Source organism: Aethalodelphis obliquidens, unplaced genomic scaffold (assembly GCF_003676395.1).
Source record: "Aethalodelphis obliquidens isolate GAN/ISIS:26980383/991018 unplaced genomic scaffold, ASM367639v1 scaffold2, whole genome shotgun sequence".
Taxonomy (NCBI): Eukaryota; Metazoa; Chordata; class Mammalia; order Artiodactyla; family Delphinidae; genus Aethalodelphis; species Aethalodelphis obliquidens.
In genome coordinates, this window is record NW_020837946.1 from 93,529,612 (window position 1) to 93,551,141 (window position 21,530).

Below are 21,530 nucleotides of genomic sequence, written 5' to 3' on the forward strand. Positions count from 1 at the left end.
TAAGCCACCACAATGAGAACCACACGCACCGCAACGAAGAGTAACCCCCACTTGCCGCAGCTAGAGGAAGCCCGCGTGCAGCAACAAAGACCCAACACAGCCAAAAATAAATAAAATAAAATAAATAAATTATAAAAATAAAAGAGGCAGAGAGGATATCAACTGATGAATGGACAAATAAAATGTGGTATGTCCACACAATGGAATGTTATTTGGCAATAAAAAAAAGAAGTTAAACACTGAAAAATGCTACAATGTGGATTAAAACATTATGCTAATAAAGAAGCCAGTCACACAAGACCACATATTATGTGATTCTACTTATATTAAATGTCAAAATAGTCCAGTCGGGCTTCCCTGGTGGCGCAGTGGTTGAGAGTCCGCCTGCCACTGCAGGGGACATGGGTTTGAGCCCTGGTCCGGGAAGATCCCACATGCTGTGGAGCAGCTAAGCCCGTGCACCATAACTGCTGAGCCTGTGCTCTAGAGCCTGCAAGACACAACTGCTGAGCCTATGTTCTGCAACTACTGAAACCCGCGCGCCTAGAGCCTGTGTTCCGCAACAAGAGAAGCCACTGCAATGAGAAGCCCGCGCACCGCAACGAAGAGTAGCCCCCGCTTGCCACAACTAGAGAAAAGCCCGCGGGCAGCAACGAAGACCCAATGCAGCCAAAAATAAATAAATAAATATATTAAAAAAACAAAGTAGTCCAGTCCATAGATACAGAAAATAGATTAGTGTTTGCCTACAGCCAGGGGTGATCCAGGGACCTGCAGTGGGGGTGGGGTGATTGCTAAGAGATGAAAGATTTTGTGCGGGGTAATGAAGATATTCTGAAATTGTGGTGAAGGATGTACGACTCTGAATATACTAAAGGCTATTCAATGCTTTCATCAATAGCCTCCATAGTAGCCTCAGGGTGACCGCTGCAATTCCTGGTATCAAGTGCAGGCCATATGTCCAAAGCAAGGAAGAGCTTTCCATAATGTCCCTTTTGTCAGTTAGGATTTTTTTGACACCTCCAGCAAACTTCCCATGTTTCTTACTAGTCAGAATCACTTGCAGGGGGAATGAAAGTGCTAGGCTTGCTTAGACCTATCACAATTCACCTCTTGTTGACTAATAAGGGCTTAAAGAGTTGTCCTTAAAGTATGTGCCCACCAGATATCTAAACAGAACTGCCGTTTAGTCTGGGGCCTGAGGACTTCAAAACTTAAGGAGAAGCTTCTTTTCTGATCCTTGTTAAAACAGTAAGGAAGACTTGGAGTCAACTCTACTGCAGTTGAGGAGAGAGATCACTCATCGCTGAACACAGGGAGAGGTGGGGATTTATAGCCAACAAGCAGGATCAAGAGGTTGGTGGATGGAAAATTACTAAGAGGAGACATCAAGGGTAGGGGGATTCTTGCTAAACTGATTGCTCCTGCCAGCAGCATGTGCTTGTCTGGAAGATTAAACTATGCATGTCTAAGTAGGCAGGCTGGTACAGTGAAACTATGAATGGCTCATTAAATCATTTATGGTTTCTTTGGTCACTCACTCTCCTACTTGGATAACCGGTGATTCTAGAGCTCCTTGCAGCGGGGTTGTCTGCACTTGTCAGTTTGAAACCAAGGCCAAAACAGGTTTCTTGCTAAAAGAAGGCGAAGGAATTAGCTATCAAAAGTGGGGATGAGGAACTTGATCAGATACCAAGAGTCGATCAGGTGTCAAGTGTGGAAGCATTCTTGATAAACTGACTTAGCAGGATTCTTGTGAAGACTGGGCCTGGCAAGGGCAAGACAGAAGGCCAAAGTTGAGGCCTAGTCAAAAACAGGGCTCAGAGAAGCGTAACTGAAGTTCGGTCAAGGAGAGAGTCTTTGTCACAGCTCCAGTTGGGTGTTGTTTTCTTTTTTCACTCTTTCTCAGTCTTATTTTATGATTAAAGGCTGACAACGTAAAGTACCTTTCATCAGGTCTTTAATGCAATGTAGGTTTTTCTTTAACTACTTTTACTTCAAAATATGATGTACACCTATTCACTGAAAAAAAAATGTAGAAATAAATTGTACAACATATTCTCTTTATTTCTGCATTTCTTTAAATGAGATGAAGTGTGTGGTCTTCATTAATTATTTAAATTAGAACTTTGACTCACAGACACAGTACTAACAGACCAATTTCAGTAAAATAAGATGGAATTGTGAACATGGCAGCTTCTACAAAACCTGAACCAGTATAATCAAAATGCTGACCATTGACAGAACCTGCCATTCCTATATAATATGCACTTAAGATATTTTAAAAGCAAATTTCTGCTCAGATACCTTAAAATATGACAATGCAGTGACTGTTTTATTTAGAATAGAATCAGAACAGGGGAAATGCATGTATAGTTAATTTTAAAATGCAAACCTGTGCAGTCCCCAACCTAAGAACCTGAGAGAATCCTGAAGTTCCTTTGTTACGTAGATGTTTTGGTTCTCCAAACACATTCTCTCCTAGGAAGCAATGTCACAATGATGGTTAAGTTAACAGGTTCGTCCCGAGAGACTTGTTTAGGCCATTGAACTTTATATAATTGAACTTTATGTTAATAGTAACCATAAGCCTTTCTGAACCTGTGATTGGAAGGAATAGGGAGTGGGGGCTTGAGCTTTGGCATGAGCAGTTTCTGGTTGTACTGAGGAGGGTTTGATGTTAGTGGAGGAGACTGGCAGAAACAGCTTGCTTGTGAAGAGGTGGGGAATGCATCTGAGACTAGGGGTACAGTGATTATATAGTTTGTAAGTCTGCAGTGGCTGGTAAATGAATGCACCTTAAAAATACTCCAACTTGATATGTACTTTTTGAAAGGCTTATCACAGTAAATATAGCTCTTTAGGCAAACATGCAGTTTATTAAAGTGGTTCAGTTACCATGGCAACATATCTGGAATTTATAGCTCCTTATTTTGAGAGGGCTTCATTTCCACTTTCTGAGGCACTGAAGTCCAAGGCTAAAGTTCTTAACAGCCTCCAGTCTCATTGTGTGAATTTTTATTGTTTAGAAAACTTAGACATACAAAATTTAGCTTGCAGAATCAATCTTGTGACTTCATAGTCATATGCATGAATTTTAAATAGGTATTTTTCAATTTCAAAATGCCCCCGTTTTAAAATTTTTTTAGTTATTATCAAAGCTACATATGATCATAATTTAACGAGAAGAAATAGACATTTCAAAAAATAATGGTCACCTAAACTTATTCCCCAGAGGCAACCACTTTCTTTTCTTTTAGCTGATTTTTTGGGGATTTACTTCAAATCCCTCAGCAATGTGTTTATCTTGCTTCTTGGTGTGTATTTACTGCTTGCTTTGTAATTTGAGCTGTCATCTATTGGCTTCCCAATATGGAAGATACAATTTTAGCTCTTTCACCCCTCAGCCCCACCCTCACACCCAGACCTTTCCCCTATTCCCATTCTTCTAACAAAGTGATAGGTAGGGAGGTGGGTAGATTGATAAATTGACAGATCAGTCTATCAATAGAAAGAGTTGAAGAGATACAGTTTTACTAATTTTATAGAAATGTATACTAATTTTGGCTTGATCACTATTCACCATGTATATTATTAGAACCATGTTTATAATATTTACAGATGAACCATGTAATATACTATCGATATACTATGGATATTTTCTTTTTTCTTTTACAACTCATTTTCACTAATTCATCCTCAAACTTTACCTTAGTCGTTCAGTCTTCTCTCAGTACCTATAAACATTAGAATTGCATTAATTTTATCTTCTTAAACAAATCTTCCCTGCAGCATTTGATCAGCTGCAGTCTGGACCATTGCTCTTTGGATCTGTTGCAGAGCTCTCATCCAGGGGTTTTTCTTTATTTCTCCTGTGTGCTGAATTACCTCTTTTTTTACATATATATTACTTTCTTTATTTGTTTACTCCATTGTTTGGCTGGACCACATTCTCTAGTAGCCTCCCAAGAAAGCGTATATTGGAGGTAAATTGTTTGAAACCCCTGCATATTTGAAAATGGCTTTGTTCTACTTTTATATCTGATTTTTCATTTGGCTGAACATAAATTGTTAGTTAGAAATCACTTTCTCTCAAAATTTTCAGTACTGATGTTGAGATATCCAATGCAATTCAAATTTTTTATTTTGTTTTGTTCGTGAAATCTATTCTTCCCCTCTCTGGAAGCTTAGAGAATCGTTTGTTTGTTCCCAGTGTTCTAAAATTTCATGATGATGGGCCTCGCTCTGGATCCATTTTCATCCATTGTGAAGGATCTTCAGTGGGCATTTTACAGTTTCCATTTTGGAAACTTACAGCTTTAAGTTCTATAAAATATTCTTAATTTTTTTATTATTTCCTTTTTTTCTGTATTGTTTTCTAGAACTTTTATTTTTCATATATTGCCCTCATGGCCTGGTTCTATAATTTTCTTATATTTTATATTTTCTGTATTTTTTTCCATCTACTTCCTGGAAGATTTTCTTAGCTTAGTAACCAGTGCATTTTTAATTTCTGCTACTATATTTTTACTCTTCAAGAGTACTCCCCCACCCCTACCCCCCCAACTCTTCCCTTTTTTGTAGCATCCTGTTCTTGTTTTATAAATGTAATCTCTTCTAGTTTTTTTCCTCTCTCTGCATAGTTTATCTGTTCATATAGGTTGCTTTCCATAAATGTCTGGTGATCCTTGGTTGTTTGCTTATATTTACAAGTAAGACATTAAATACTGACTAGAAGCTCTTCGTGGATATGTCTTGTAAACTATGGCCTTCAATAAAAAGTGATCTGATTGGGATGTCTTGTTGAGGAACCCCAATATCAATATCTTTAGTCTTTTGTCTTTGGTCAGATATTCTAGAAAAGGATCATTTTATATGAGTCTGCTCCCCTGCCTAGAGGACATAAGCCTGTTTGTCTGTTTTGGAACCCTTGGGGATAAGAAGGGGGAGGGGGAGGGATAGATCTCAGCCTTTATTATGTAACTTTCATTTAATTCCCATGATTTTTGCAGGATGACCTACCATCAATGTAGGATTCCTCCATCTAGATACCCTCTATTTTGCCCTTTCCAGAAAATAAATCTATAGTTTTCTGCCAGGATGGATTGGGAAGTCATCTATTATGTGGACTACGTAGAGAAAGGATATGGATCAGTGTTGCACATATTCAGCTACTTAAACAATCTTTCAAACAATCCTCCTGTTTTAGCCACACCCCGATCCTCACTTCCAGAGGTGACATTTCCTGATCACTTTCAGATCACTCCATTTTAAATCAGGTACTTCTCAACACTCCGTACTGGCAGCTTAAGAACTGTCAGGTTGGCTAATCAGTTACCAGGCATCTGTCTACTTTTTAGCTTCCAAAGTTTTGTTGCTATTGATCTGTCTCCAATTTTCTTTTTCTCTATACATTTTTCTATCATTTAAATATAGCACTGAGAAGGAGTGGAGGTTAAATATATTCAGCCTGCTATCTTTTCCCAAAATGTCTAACTAGTTTTTCACAGTTAAGAGACACTATATTCATGTTTTAAATTTAATTCATGCTATCCACTTTAAATTTAACTCCTATTTAATTCATCTCATATTGATTTCTTACTCTTAATTGGTAATCTGGCCTCAAGTTAACTAAGAAAACCCTATTCAGTATGAACTTGTTTGATTTTCTCCCTTCTACCTCACAATTTTTTTGTATTCCTCCCTGTTCTCTCTTGTGCTCTTAATAGCATTACTCCAGCCTCTTCTGAGACCTTCTCCATCCTAGAGGCAAGCTAAATCCCCTCATTTTCCATTTCTCTTAGCCTTTCTGCACCTTCAACAACCTATTTGTAAACCTACCTAAGTTTCTTAGTTTAAAAAAATGAATAGCCCAACTTTTCATAATCTTTAAACTTCAGCCCAGCTTTCTTACTTTTTCAGTCTTTCCCACACACAAAAAAATGTCATTTGACTTTTTATCTTCCATTTTCTCCTTCACTCTATTCCACTTAGTCTTCTATATGAGCCCTTTTTTAAAAAAATATTTATTTATTTATCTTGACTGTACTAGGTTTTCATTGCGACATGTGGGATCTTCCTTGCAGCATGCGGGATCTTTAGTTGCATGCAGGCTCTTAGTTGCGGCATGCAGACTTCTTAGTTGCAGTATGCATGTGGGATCTAGTTCCCTGACTAGGGATTGAACCCAGGCCCCCTGCATTGGGAGGGCAGAGCCCTACCCACTGGACCACCAGGAAAGTCCCTATATGAGCTTTTTTTGAAAATTACTTTCTAAACAAAACCACCAACCCCTTCCTGGCCACAGCCAACTTGACTACCTACTTTCCTTTGAGACTCTTTCCCTGTCTTGTTTTTTAAAATCTAATTCTTATCTTGCTCTTGTTTTACGTCTCAGTTTTTTTCCCTCTCTTGTCCCTCTTCCGTGTGCTCCTTCACTTGTGGGCTTCTACTTTAAGCTACCTAGAGAACAAAACAATTAAAAGTTCATGGAAACTTACTGATTTTCCAAGTTTTTCTTGCTTTATTAAAGAAAATGACATGATTTTTTAATAAACATTTTTATGACATTAATAAGGTTTAACTTTTAATATTTAGGCAGGTGCTGTAAAGGATTATATTAAGATGATGCTTCGGAATGATTCGCTTAAATTTCTGGTTTTTGCACATCATTTAAGCATGCTCCAAGCTTGCACAGAAGCCGTCATAGAAAACAAGGTATGTTACCATAACTCTATAAAGTACTTCTTAGAATGCAGGGGGGTTTTTTGGTTTTTGTTTTGTTTTTTCGGTACATGGGCCTCTCACTGTTGTGGCCTCTCCCGTTGCGGAGCACAGGCTCCAGACGCGCAGGCTCAGCAGCCATGGCTCACGGGCCCAGCCACTTCGCAGCATGTGAGATCTTCCCAGACCGGGGCATGAACCCGCGTCCCCTGCATCGGCAGGCAGACTCTCAACTACTGCGCCACCAGGGAAACCCTAGAATGCAGTTTTTAATATACTAAACATCAATTGTAGTTTTATAACTGAGCTTTTTTGCCTTCTTTAGATTATGGGATGGTATTATATCTATAAATTATTATTATGTATTTTTATTGCAGTTATACTAATATTATATTTCTGTTGTATTGATAATATACTATTAAGTTTTCCCTTTTATACCAGTCATAATTTTCCACTGATCAAATTATCTGGATTGATTAAAATATGCTGCCTTGATAGGCTATAATGTGAATTCTGGGTTTGTTACTGGACCATTTGAGATTGGTATAGGCAGTTAAAATCTTTTGTTTACCAACATGGTGACCTTAGAATGTGGGTGATTTTGAGGGGAAAAAGGAATGATTTCAGCCAATTTTAGTGCCCAGCCGCAGTCATACCTTTTAAACTTCCAGGCAGCTTAGTCTATAGAATATGATTATTAAGATTTAGTGTAGGTGGGTTTGAAACATATGCCCAGGTAAGCGCCACCAAACCTGCTGGCCTCACTGCATTCTATTCCGTCCACCTTGTTTTCCAACAGCCCTATCGGCCACAGCATCTGCCATTTTTTCTTTCAGAGTGTAAACCTGGTTACATCCAGTGTAAACGTGTCATATGTGCTAAGGGCTTCCAGAGGTGCTCTGAATCGGCCAGAGAAAGTTCCTGACAAATTATATGAGCTTAATATACATGTAGCAGCAGAACCACTTGCCTGTGCAGGTGGATATTTTAAAGGGAGGAATAAAGCCATATTTTTTTAAAACTTTGTATACATATTCAAGCATTTGCTAATATGTTCATTAACATTACCAAAGATGTAATTCTAGTGTTTTCTTCATAGAAAGATTTATGATAATATGATATAGTAAAGTGCTGTATATTAAAAGATGCTTTATCATTATCACATTGTATCTGTGAAAAACCCTCTGAGGAAGAGATAATTAGCCTTAGAAATAAATTTTAAATGATTGAACAGTAACGTTAGATTTTTTATTCTGATTCACTACACCTTAAAACCACCGGAATCTTTTCTAAGTGTGTCTCTTCCCACTCCCACTTTACTGGTATGTTTAGAATCCCATTTAGCGTCACTAAGAGTTAAAAACGTAGGTAAAACTCTCCCTAGCCTGACAATGTGTTTTCTTTAGAAAGACCCTCAAAAGATTCTGTAATCTCCCTTGATGGATATTAAGTGGATCACTGGTCAATTTATATCTGTTTTGTGAAGACATAGAAAGTTGATAAGGGGCATTCTATTTAATGATTAACTTGATGATTCCCTTATAAAACTGAGTATTTGTATGTCTCAACTATTTAAGGCAACGTTTTCCATAAAAGTGCATATAAAAATGAGGCAATTTGAAATTCAGGGCTTATATTTGTTTTTACAAAGTTGAGTAATAAGTTCTTTTTAGCTATTCTAACACACACTGATTGCTCCTTTTTCTTAACTCACATCGTTCTTACAAGAGCACTGTTCAGTTTAGCATTTAATGTTTCCTCACTTTGTAAAAATGTATTTGGGTGTCTTGGTTCCCTACCTCAGTGGAGATGACCATGTCACATATTTCTTTTAAGTTTAATAATGTGAGAAAAGAGAACTCAAATGGTACATTAAAAAAAATGTTTTCCCAGTTAATGTTGCGACATTTCCGGACTACTCTTCATGAATCCCTAATACATGGGCAGAATCTTCTTTTTCTTTTCTCACATGTCCGACTTTACTTTTACTTTGGAATTAGTGATCCTGTTACTTTAGAATTAGTCTGATCCATGATTTAAAGTTTGCTTATTAATTTACATAGAATGTTACTGATAACAACATTAGCTTAATTCAGTAATGATTATAGAGCTCCTGTTATATATGTGGCATCACACCTGGCATTGATGGTATGAAGATGAACTAGACATAGATCCCACTCTCAAGTAGCTTAAAAGATTTAAAAATACAAAATTGTTATAAGAAGCTTTAAAGAAATCTGGTTAAGATTCTTCTTGTATTGGCCTTTGTCACCTCCTGAGATGACCCACACTCCGTCTGGGGAGTGTGTTTCTCTCTGAATAAATCCGCTTCTTGCCTATCACTTTGTCTCTCACTGAATTCTTTCTGTGATGAGACATCAAGAACCTGAGCTTCATTAAGTCCTGACACCAGCTAGACCAACTCCCGCTCATCGTCAACACCATTGGGGACGCCTTCTGTGCTGTTTCTTAGCAACAGCTTTTTGGGCACTATCATCTGGTTGGGAGACTGCCTTGGAAGGGATAACATTTAAAATCGATCCAGGACTTCTACTCCTGAATACATACTTCAGAGAAACTGACACAGGAACACAAAGAGACAGAGACATCTGTGAAGGTATTCCCTGCAGCACAGTTTGCAATACCCCAGAAGTGGAAACAACTGTCTATCAAACAACAAATAGAGTACTATGATATTAGTTAAAAAAAAAAAAAATTCTTCTTGTGTAACATTTACTAACCTGTCATCTTCACCACTTTCTGTTTTATTATGTGAACATAAAAATAAGCTGTAAAATATGTATAATAAGATGGATGCATAGGAGCTTGTCCTAATTTTGCCATTTCCCTTGTTGTTGGTGGTAGACTCGTTACATTAGGATTGATGGAAGTGTCCCATCTTCAGAAAGAATACATCTGGTTAATCAGTTTCAAAAGGATCCTGAGACTCGTGTGGCTATTCTAAGCATTCAGGCTGCTGGTCAGGTAAGAAGTTTCAGGTCTAAATTTGATAATGAATTGTTGAGATGATAAAAATGTCAAGATGATTAACCATAACTATAACTTTATATCTGGTGTGATAAATATTCATTCTACTTTGGAGAGTGCTAGAAAGTGTAACAGAAGGAGACCTCAACACCTCTGACTAAGCTTCCTAAATTTTCAAGGAGACAATTTCCTAAAAGAATATAGCTAGTGTGATTATAATACTTTTCCATGATCTTTTCCTTCCTTTGAATTTGCGTAGACTTTTCTCATCCCTTTCTTTATAGCACTTATCTTTGGTTGTTTTCATCAGAGTCTGTGAGGCAAGGTGGCCTGAGGGAAAAGAACTCTTCTGTCTTTCTGAACTTTTCATAGAGTGCCCTTGGTTTGTCCTTTAGAGTTAGGTTTGGCTGTAAGTAAATGAAAACCCAAATTAAGAATGACTTAAATCACAAAGTTTTATTCTCTGATATAGGCAGTCTAAGGCTAGCATGGTAGTTTCTTAGCACTTAGGCCCCTTCTGGTTTTCTGCTTTACCACTCCTAGCAGATATCTCTTTTTTTTTTTAATTTAATTTAATTTTTTTTATACAGCAGGTTCTTATTTGTCATCCATTTTATACACATCAGTGTATACATAACAATCCCAATCGCCCAATTCATCACACCACCATCCCCACCCCCCGCGGCTTTCCCCCCTTGGTGTCCATACGTTTGTTCTCTACATGTGTGTCTCAATTTCTGCCCTGCAGACCGGTTCATCTGTACCAATTTTCTAGGTTCCACATACATGCGTTAATATACGATATTTGTTTTCCACTTTCTGACTTAACTTCACTCTCTGTGACAGTCTCTAGGTCCATCCACGTCTCTACAAATGACCCAATTTCATTCCTTTTTATGGCTGAGTAATATTCCATTGTATATATGTACCACACCTTCTTTATCCATTTGTCTGTCGATGGGCATTTAGGTTGTTTCCATCTAAGAGGGCTGCTAGAGCTTATCCATCACATCTGCGATCCAGGCAGTTGACTGGAGAAAGGCATGCTGTATCTCACTGGCCTGCAGTTAGTCCCAGGGCCACAACTAACTTCAAGGGAAGTTGGAGAAAGTAAGTGTTATTCCAATTAGTCATATTAAACATCAGGTGTCACATTACAAAGGAATAAGAAAAGAATAGATATTAGTCTCTGCCACCCTGTGTAAGAGGGGATCCTTCTGGATGTCTTTCCTACTAACATTCTAAAATATTTTGATGTAAACGTCTAAGCCAGGATATTTAACATAGGGAAAAGTAATTGAGCATATTGCTGTTAAATATCCAACCTGCTACATGGCATATCTGGCAGCTTCTGTGGATTCCGGAATCTGGACCAGGGCCAAAGTTCTCCTTTTACCCAGCTAACTGATGTATATAAAACTGTATATATAGTGAGAATCCATGAGGATGAAGAAGTTCTAGAACTAACTCACTAGGAGTTCTAGCCAAAAGGAGGGTTGTCTCAACACTTTCCTCATGTTGGATTAAATTTCCAGTAATCTAGTTTTATATCTGTTAGAATATTTCAGCCATAGAGAATATCATCAAAAAGAGCTTAAAAGTAGAAATGGAATACTGATAGCTCAGGAGAAGATAAGTAGGAGGAAGCTGGGCAGGAGAGTCTTGGAGTGGCCTGATAAAAGACTTTCTGAAATTAAGATTTTGCAAGGCACTCACATTTTATTCAAGGCTGTATTCCTGAAGACCTTGTATAGTTCAAAACTCATATACTTGAATACTAATATCTTCATAGCAATAAAGGAAGGTATTGTAGAAAGGGCTTTGTTTTGGAGGTTTGTGACTCTTCCATTGTAATTTAATAGCACCTTTTTTTTTTTTTTTTTTGGCCATGCAGCGCCACAGGTAGGATCTTAGTTCCCCGACCAGGGATCGAACCCATGCCCCTGCAGTGGAAGCACGGAATTTTAATCACTTACTGCCAGGGAAGCCCAATTTAGTATCATCTTTGTGTGACGTTGATCCTGCCAACGTCAACGTGGATTCTTGTATGGTCCTATGATACTTGTTACACACTTAAAGGTGTCCATCTTTAAATATCAATACTACTTAATTTTTCTGCATTATCTCTCAATGTGTGGCATTTTATATCCTAAACAGCAGCACAGTTTAGCATGGTGTGTATTTGACTCTCTCCATGTTTTTATTACTTCTAAGTTCAGCTTGAGAACTGGTGCCGCCATTTAATGAATGCTAGTATGATGGTATGTGATATAAAAATACTTCAAGTTAAAATAACAGCACAGCGGTCACAACAGTCACTTATAGAAGTTCCAGTACACGTGAACAACAGCATAGATTAGATTAGATGACACTTCAAAAGTATAGTAGGTATTTCTGCTGACCACCTAATATCACTTACCACTATGTAGCAATAGCGTAATTATGGTCCACATTTCGCTCGGCCTATCCACTTTAAAGTCATGCATTTTTTGACACATTTTTAGTTTGAGGAGATTTGCATTATTTCATATATTAATTGTAAAACAAGACTTAGTTAATATTTTTAATGTTACACTATTTCAAACTGATATAAAATGCAATTGCACAAAAATGCAGTTGTGTTTTATACATCAAGATACAAGTCAGTAAATTGCAGAGTCTTTGGGATGCAACATGAGAAATTCCATAGAAAGAAAAGAGTGTGACTGTAGACATGATTTTCTTGCTTTATAGAACAGCAGAATGAATTAAATGAATAGAGGATGTCATTGCTGTCATAGTTGCCATGGATACCATGTGTTAGAAATTATATTCTCATTTATAATATATTTTATTAGATTTTCCAGTGGTAATGTGAATCCAGTCTTCATCAGAGGTTCAAGTGATTTTATTTATATATGTATCCATTAAACTGACTTTTGAAATATTGAAGTACCTTTTAAATGTGTTCTTTGTAGTTCACCTGGCTATCTTGCAATAAGCAGTCTTCATTTGCCTTTCATGAATTAAATTTTCTTAATTTGGCTTAAAATGAAAGACTCATTTGTTTTTAAGTCCTTCAGTGTTCTCTTGTCCATTGAACATACTCAAAAGACTTTATTATATATGGCTCTATGCTAAATTCTCAGTTTATTTGCATCTCAGTTTCTTTATTTTGCTTAGGGTTTGACATTTACTGCTGCAAGTCAGGTTGTATTTGCTGAGTTGTATTGGGACCCTGGACACATAAAACAAGCAGAAGACCGTGCTCACCGGATTGGACAGTGCAGTTCTGTGAATATTCACTACCTTATTGCAAATGGGACTCTAGACACCCTTATGTGGGGAATGTTGAATCGCAAGGTAAAGCTTGAATTTAAACCAGGTTACCACTTACTCATTATTACCCATAGCCTGCATGAGTTAAGAGGCTGAGTTTTAGTGTTTTCAGGCAAAGGATATCGAAGTACACTAAGATATTGATGTTGATAGGGACCAAGTCCAGAAAAGGCTTCAATTGGTAGTACTCTACCTGCTATCCTCAGTAATGAGAGACAGACATGAATTTATGTGTGTTCCTATTGTCTTCCAAGCCCTTCTTCTACCATTTTAGCAGCTAGGGGAGGAAGAGCTAGTAAGGAACTAAAATGCTTTCAAACCCCTTAGCTTTTTGTGAGCGAAGAATAAACCCTTTTTCAACAGGATTCTTGAGTTCCGGGCTAAATTTTGGACAGAGGACAGCCTGTACCCGGATTCTAGCAAAGGTATTAGGGATGTTGCTTGCTCCGTCCACTCAGCTGTCTCTTCTCCCCAACCTTGAGGGATGTTTATAGAAAGGACTTGACTAAGGTCTAGAGGATGGCTTTCAAGCACTGAGTATAGATATTCAAAATGGCCAATCATATGTATGTTCAATTTCAAAGTTTATAAATATTAGAATAAAAGTTTTTATGAGAAAAGCAAATAGCATAGCTTCTCTAGTTAACCTTTTCCTCATTAAGCATAGGAATCATTGACTTGGCAATTTGGTTGTAATTATAAATAATTATATTACTAAAGCCCTTGATAAGTTGAAACAGTAAGATTTTCTTTATTGGATTGCTTGTGATTTAAATGCAAAATCAAGTTACTACTTAGTAAATGTCAGCTGTGAGGTGACCTGTTGTAAAATTCATATATTTTATCATCTTACAGGCTCAGGTTACAGGGAGCACACTGAATGGTAGGAAGGAAAAACTTAAGGCTGAGGAGGGTGATAAGGAAAAATGGGATTTCCTGCAGTTTGCTGAAGCTTGGACTCCAAATGAAAAGTCTGAAGAGCTCAGGAATGAAATGTTGTTCACTCATGTAAGATTATATGACATTCTTTTCAATTGTTTTTAATATATAACTTTATCATATATTGTTTTAAATAGCAATTTTCAATCGTTCATGCTATTGAAAAGCCTCCACATAAAGGTGGAAAAACTCTAAGAACTAAAAGATGACTTTGATTATAAGGAGGCTGCAACAGTGGCTTGTATCTTCCAACAGTTATAGATCAGTGCTTACTGTTCATGTCCTTAGAAAAACAAGCTAAGTAGAATCCAGCCTTAAGAAGAAAATATGGGAGACTATCTCTGTGACCCTGAGGGTAGGGAAAGATGTATTAAATTTGCCACAAAAAGTAACATACACAAGTCACATACTCAGTAAAGATATTTGCATTACAGTGTCCAAAGTATATAAAGAATTTATACAATTCAATTAGTAAAGCAAACAAGCCAACAGAAAAATAGGCAAACAATGTGAGCATCAGAGGAGACCAGAACAGAAAAAAACATGAAAAGAAACTAGCTTCACCAAAATAAGACAAATTCATAAAGGTACCCTTTTCTCTTTACAATCAGTATGTAATCTATGGTGTGATACTTTGAGATCACGTGACTATCCTGTTCCCCAAACTTTCACACAGTGGTTTTAGCATTCATTGATCTTTGCCTGAACCAGTTTTGAAATAGTATTTTTTCCAATTCCATCATTGCTTCTTTATTTATTAGCTGTTCTGTGAAGAAAAGCTTTTCATTTAAAAAAATATATCATTATGAACTTGGGGATTCTATTATTATTATTTAGTGTGTTATAATCTTTGCCTTTTTTTTTTTTAAAAGATCTGGTTAGTGGAAGCTCCTTTATTTTATTTTATGTTTTGGTTTGGTTTTTTTTGTTGTTGTTTTTGGGGTTTTTCTATTGAAGTATAGTTGATTTACAATATTGTGTTTCAGGTCTAAAGCAAAGTGATTCAGCTATATATATATATATATTCAGATTATTTTCCATTATAGGATCTTACAAGATATTGAATATAGTTCCCTGTGTTATACAGTAGGATCTTGTTGTTTATCTATTTTATGTATAGTAGTTTGTATCTGTTAATCCCATACTCCTAATTTATCCCTCCCCTCCCTCCCTTTCCCCTTTGATATTCATAACTTTGTTTTCTATCTGTGAGTCTGTTTCTGTTTTACAAATAAGTTCAATTGTATTATATTTTAAATTCTACATATAAGTGATAATCATATGATACTTGTCTTTCTCTGACTTACTTCACTTAGTATGATAATCTCTAGGTTTATCCATGTTGCTGCAAATGGCATTATTTCATTCTTTTATGGCTGAGTAGTATTCCACTGTGTGTGTTTGTGTGTGTGTGTGTATGCCACAATTTCATCTGTCAGTGGGTATTTAGGTTGCTTCCATGTCTTGGCTATTGTAAGTAGTGCTGCAGTGAACATTGGGGTGCATGTATCTTTTTGAATTAGAGTCTTCTCCAGATATATACCCAGGAGTGGGATTGCTGGATCATATGACAACTCTATTTTTAGTTTTTTGAGGAACCTCCATACTGTTTTCCATAGTGGCTGCACCAATTTACACTCCCGCCAACAGTATAGGAGGGTTCCCTTTTCTCCACACCCACTCCAGCATTATTTGTGTGTGTGTATATATATGTATTATTTGTGTGACATATATATATACCACATATAAGTGATATCATATGATATTTGTCTCTCTCTATCTGACTTACTTCACTTACTATGATAATCTCTGGATCCATCCATGTTGCTAAAACTGGCATTATTTCATTCTTTTTTTCATTTTTAATATGGCTGAGTGATATTCCATTGTATATTTATACCACATCTTCTTAAACATGGGCATTTGGATTGCTTCTGTGTCTTGGCTCTTATAAATAGTGCTTCTATGAACATTGGAGTACATTATCTTTTCCAATTAGAGTTTTCGTCTTTTCCAGATATATGCCTGGGAGTGGGATTGCAGGATTTCTTATTTGTTGACTTTTTAATGATGGTCATTCTCACTGGTGTGAGGTGGTACCTCATTCCTACAACCAAACAATTCCATTGCTAGGGATATATTCTCCTGCGTGTGTATAAGGGTACATGTATAAGGATGTGTACCAAGTCATTTTTTAGAATGCAGAAAATTGGAAACAACCAAAATGCCTTTCAGTAGGAGAATGGCTACATAAATTGTCATAAGATACTACTTAGAAGTTAACATGAATGAATTAGGTTTATATGCATTAACATGATCAGATTTTGGAAACATAATGTTAGTTTTTTAAATGCAGAGCATACACACAAATATTATGTATTCATGAATACATATATATGTAATAATATATATAAACAAAGATTGGAAGAATACATAATAAATTTATTGCCTCTGGAAGAGGAGGAGAATGGGTCTGAGGAAGACTAAAAATGTGGTAGCAGCTTTATCAGAAATATTTTATTTCTTTCATTTTAAAAAAGTATCAGAAGTAACTATTACAATATTAGTACTTATAAATTTTGAATGGTGGGTATATGGATATTTGTTATATTCTCTGTACAGTAACAGATGCTTTTTGGAGGCCATATATAAACTGAATAAGAAATAATAGAGAAGCTTATAGTCATTCAAACTGTCTGCTTTTTTTCCTAGCCCTTCTGGAGCAATATAGTGTGAGAGTTATGGGGAGTTTAATTTTAATTTTTGAAAAAATGGATCAGATATTATAGGAATGAAATTGAAGTCTGTACACATTTTCTCATAATGCAAAATTAAAATTTTAATGTCAAGTTTAGTTCCATAAAAACATGTTTTTTATGTGGAATCTTACTAAGTTTCTTATGTATCCTATTTGGAGGGCTAGTATATTTTTCTTTTCTAGAACACTAGAATGCCATTCTGTCAAATTTGCTAAAAAAATAGAAGAATTATTTCTAAGACATTTTTCTTTTATTTTAAAAACTTTTCTTTTAGTAGTGCTTATTATATTATATTTTGGTCTATAAAAATCAATAGATATCATAGGTGTATAAAAAATATAACTAAAACCATGACTTGTAGCTGTTCTTTCTCTAAAATTCCCTGTTGAACTATGTCTGAGTTAGTTTCTAAGATAAATATTAAGAACTTGAAACACATCTTCCCACATTTATACATGTTTATTGTTTTTAAGTGTCTCTGAAGAAAAATGTATATCTGTGTACAAAGTTTAAAAAAAAAATTGCCTAGTCATCCTTACCAAATCTTGCTTTCCTGAATTCGGTGTTTATCTTTCATAGTTCAGTGTTACCTTGCACAGATTTCTCAATGCATGTCTTTTACACAGATGGTTTTATATAAACTGGAATCTTGTAATGTGGAGACCATTTGTTCAGTTTGCTTTGTTTTGCTTTGTATTTGTTTTTGTTTCTTTGTTTGTTGGCCAGGATGTGAAGTGTGTTTTAAAGGACCTTAGGTGAGGTTGCTGCTCATCGGTTTTTGTCTTTATACCCTCCAGCTTCATGCATCTTAAGAAATGTTCAATTTGTTGAGAGGTCCTAAGGAAATTTAACCAACATGTTTCTCTTCTGAATGTTGCCAGAATTTCAGCATTTCCTATGGGAAGTTTTCTATCTATAATGATGTCTTTCAGATCCTTTTTTAAAGCCTTTAAAAAAAATTGCCTACATTTAGCATTTTTAGGATACTTCCAATTTTGCCGATTAAACTTTGCCAAATTAACTAATTTTGCCCATTGTCATCAAAAACTTGTTTAACTAAAATGTTGATAACAGTTCTAACTGGATGGTTTTTAACAGCTTATGAATATTTCTGTAGTGTCAGCATTTTAAGGAACGTTCATTTTATCTCTGTCCCGGCATCTGGCTGCTGCAGCTGGAGGTTAGAGCTGGGGCAAAGAAGAGGGACCTTCCAAGGCCAGAGGAACAGACTATGTGTTAGTCAGTGCATGGCTCAGCCCAGGCCGTCAGCTCTAGAGAAAGAAAGACCAGGAGGCTCAAACAGGAGGAGACCGGGGTGCGGAGAGTGAGTCTGCAGGGCAGGGAGAGGATGAACTGAGGCAGAAAGAGTCAGGAGACTCCAGGTCCGTGGGTCCCTAGTTCCCCATAGTCTTCTTAACCCTCCCAGTATCATCACATTCAAAATGCTGTGGACTCCATAAATGATTTTTTAGAAGGCCAATAAATGTGGTAAATTTGGCAAGTTGGTCTTCACTGAATTGGGTTTCAGGTGGATTGACTTTCAGCATATGGGCTTTTGGCAAATTGTTTTCTGTGAATTAACCTAGAGCTAATATTAGTATGATTATGGGTCCTGGGGACAGAGAGACCTCTGGTTAGGAAGAAGAGAAGGCGGATGAGAGAATATTTTCCTGAAAAAAATTTTTATATTAGTTTTGCTCTTCTCTGCCTTCTTTCTCCCCTGGGGATCATTCAGAGCGGCATTATTTTTGTCTCCCTCCTCTCCTAATCAGAATTCTCTGTCTGTCACATAACTCAGCTAATTTATCGGGATTAAAAAATGTATGGAACTGGGGCTAGTACTCTACCAGTATATATGGATATAGGTGTACTGGCTGTTAAATGTTAAGTATTTTGGTAACGGTCCATAGCCACTTCTTCAGTCCCTTCACTGTACTCCCTCACCCCACCGCTAGGGCCTCCTGGACCTCGTCGTTATGCTGCACAGCATGGGCCTCTAGGAGTCTGGTTCATACCCCTGCTGTAGCTGTTGCTAAGTATTTAAATAACACCCTGCATGGAATTAATCCACACAAATGTATGAGTCACAATTCTTTACCGATCCTAGATATATTTACATTTTTAAAGCAGTTATTTATTAACCCAGATGAAGCTCAAATTGAAGTCCAACTCAAATGAAAAGAAATAATTCCACCACCACAAGGAAAGCCTAGGTGGCTATCCCTTCAGTAACCAGTCCCGCCTGGGAGTCCATCACCAGGGTGACTGTCTCAGATGCAATCCACTTTCTCAAGCTTCTTCCTTTATTCTACGTTTGAATGTGCATGGCTTCTAAGTACTCTTGGTTTTGCAGTGTTTTGATTTTCCTACATTGGCTTCCATGGACTGATAAAGTAGGGCATCTCCAGATGGAAGGAGAGAAAGGTATGAGCTATATTATTCTATATTGTCATTTCCAAGTAACTACAGGCTGTTTCTGAATAAAATAGAATGAGTGGAGTATTCAAATAGGAAGCCTGCCTCTCTAATTTTCATTTTTTCCTGCCATCATCTCAGGGGTATCCCTTCTTTTAGCCATAGCTGTGGGAAATTGGGCCCTTCCATTAACCTCTTTAGGACCTTTTCCGGTCCTCTTTTGGCCCATAATGGATAAGAGCCAGCAGCAGCATTTATGCAGCCATTTAAGTCCCTAGATCACTAGATGGCTTCTGAGGTCCCTTTCATTTATTTTATATATATATAAAATAATGTATCTGAAGAGAAACTTGGTGTGTAAGAGATTCATAGATAAGCAAAAGAAAGGACTCTAACCTAATATGGGTAACAAGTCCAGCTCCTGCGTAGGATAAATCTTCTTTCTGCTTGGTTTCTCTTCTCCAAATCTCGCTGAGCCAGAGCTGCTTCCATTTCGTTACTTCAGACAGTAGTTCTCTTTCCATTTTGGAACAGATCTCTAGATAGTTCCCAAATTTAGCCACACTGTGGTCTCTGCTTTCCCTCAGCAGTTGTTTTCATTTTTGTAGGCTTTTAGTTCAATTATCTCCCGATTTTCCTTTCTTCTCACTAGCCTCTCCCTGGTTGTCTCATCTTCCTTTCCTTGTGGTAGTACTTACATCTTTGACCTGGCTCACACCCTGCCTTTTCTCTGTCATAATCATTCTTAAGTCCCCTGGTCTGCTGTCCTCAAGGCCACCTAGAACATTCTTCACCCAAAGCAAATTTACATTTGAAACACCCGTATTTGCATTAAAAATATACAAGATGATTACTGGTCTGCTGAAAAACAAATTCTGTGTAGTTGAAAATGAACTCTTTTTTTTTTTTAATGTATTTATTTTATTTATTTTTGACTGCATTGGGTCTTTGTTGCTGTGCGCGGGCTTTCTCTAGTTGTGGCGAGTGGGGGCTATTCTTCATTGCAGTGCATGGGCTTCTCATTGAGGTGGCTTCTCTTGTTGCAGAGCACGGGCTCTAGGCACGCGGGATTCAGTAGTTGTGGCACGTGGGCTCAGTAGTTGTGGCTCGCGGGCTCTAGAGCACAGGCTCAGTAGTTGTGGCACATGGGCTTAGTTGCTCCATGGCATGTGGCGTCTTCCCAGAGCAGGGCTCGAACCCATGTCCCCTGCATTGGCAGGCGGATTCTTAACCACTGCACCACCAGGGAAGTCCCTGAAAATGAGAACTCTTAAGCACGCTGTGAAATTTAAAAATATGCCCCAAAACTTCAAAAATAAGCTTTACATTTTTTATTAAATGCCAGCATTGTACAAAATGTTGGTTTTGTTGTGAGCTAAGAAGTGCAAATAAGAAATTGTCTCATACATATAAAAAATAACCTTGTTTCCCACATATTGTCTACTTTAAAAAACAGTGAAAGCAAAAAGAAAGTTGACCACAGGAGCTCTATATTCATGAAGTATAAATCATTCTTATCCCAAATCTCTTGTTTCTCAGTATGCTAAAACACTACTTTCTTGAAAGTAACACATCTTAAATTAGAATATTTATTTAATATGTATTTTAGAATTCAAACCATTATGTAAACATGATGTAATTAGTTTGCATAATTGCCTAATAATAAGAACAAGAGGGTAGCCTCATTGTTATGGATAGAGACATAAATATCTCTGTCACAGCTTACATCATATAGTGCTATTATTAGGCATTTTTCTTGTTTACCTTTATGACTTCATTTCACTCAGTGAAAATAATTAACATGTACTGAGTATTCCCCATAGCCACTGTGCCAAGCCCTTAACACTCATGACCTTATTTAACCTTCACAGCTACACCATAAGGCAGATACTGTTACCATGCCCCCACTAAAGCTCAGGAAGATTAAATTGCTTGCCCAAGTTCATACAGCCAGTAAGTAGCAGAGTTGGGATTTGAACTCAGGCCTTTTCGCTGCAAAGTCTACCTTCATAACCTTGCCACACTATACTAGATGCATTAGAGTTAGCCCATTGTGGATCAACAGTTATTTGTGGAATGAAAAGAGCATTGAAACACTTCAGTTTGGTTAGCTAGTGTTTATGGGATGTTTACTACTGTTACGGACCAGGGTTCTTGGCCTCCTTAATCAATAGAAATTGATCAGAGGCCAGACAAGAAATTCAGGCAAGGCTCTGTTGGGGCCCCTGCTGCAGCAGGGGGGGAGCGGGAACAAGCAACAACTTCCCTTGCTTGCTTGCTCGCTCAGGGGGAGTGAGCTGGATCCTTATGTGGGGTGAGGGTAGGGGTGTGCCCAGGGGTCAGGCCGGAGTGGGGGCTTAAGTGGTCTGCCCACCCCTTCGGTGGTGT

The 21,530-nt window shown here is 37.3% G+C and overlaps 1 protein-coding gene across 4 annotated transcripts in view; it reads left to right on the forward strand.

The window, feature by feature from the left end:
- ZRANB3 (zinc finger RANBP2-type containing 3) overlaps window positions 1–21,530 on the forward strand; it is a 297,735-nt gene that overhangs the window by 207,685 nt on the left and 68,520 nt on the right. For all 4 annotated transcript variants that reach the window (XM_027132316.1, XM_027132307.1, XM_027132325.1 and 1 more), the window contains 4 exons: window positions 6,598–6,717; window positions 9,589–9,708; window positions 12,874–13,053; window positions 13,885–14,037. In XM_027132316.1, the coding sequence (XP_026988117.1) occupies window positions 6,598–6,717; window positions 9,589–9,708; window positions 12,874–13,053; window positions 13,885–14,037 (573 nt within the window). The remainder of the gene's footprint in view (window positions 1–6,597; window positions 6,718–9,588; window positions 9,709–12,873; window positions 13,054–13,884; window positions 14,038–21,530) is intronic.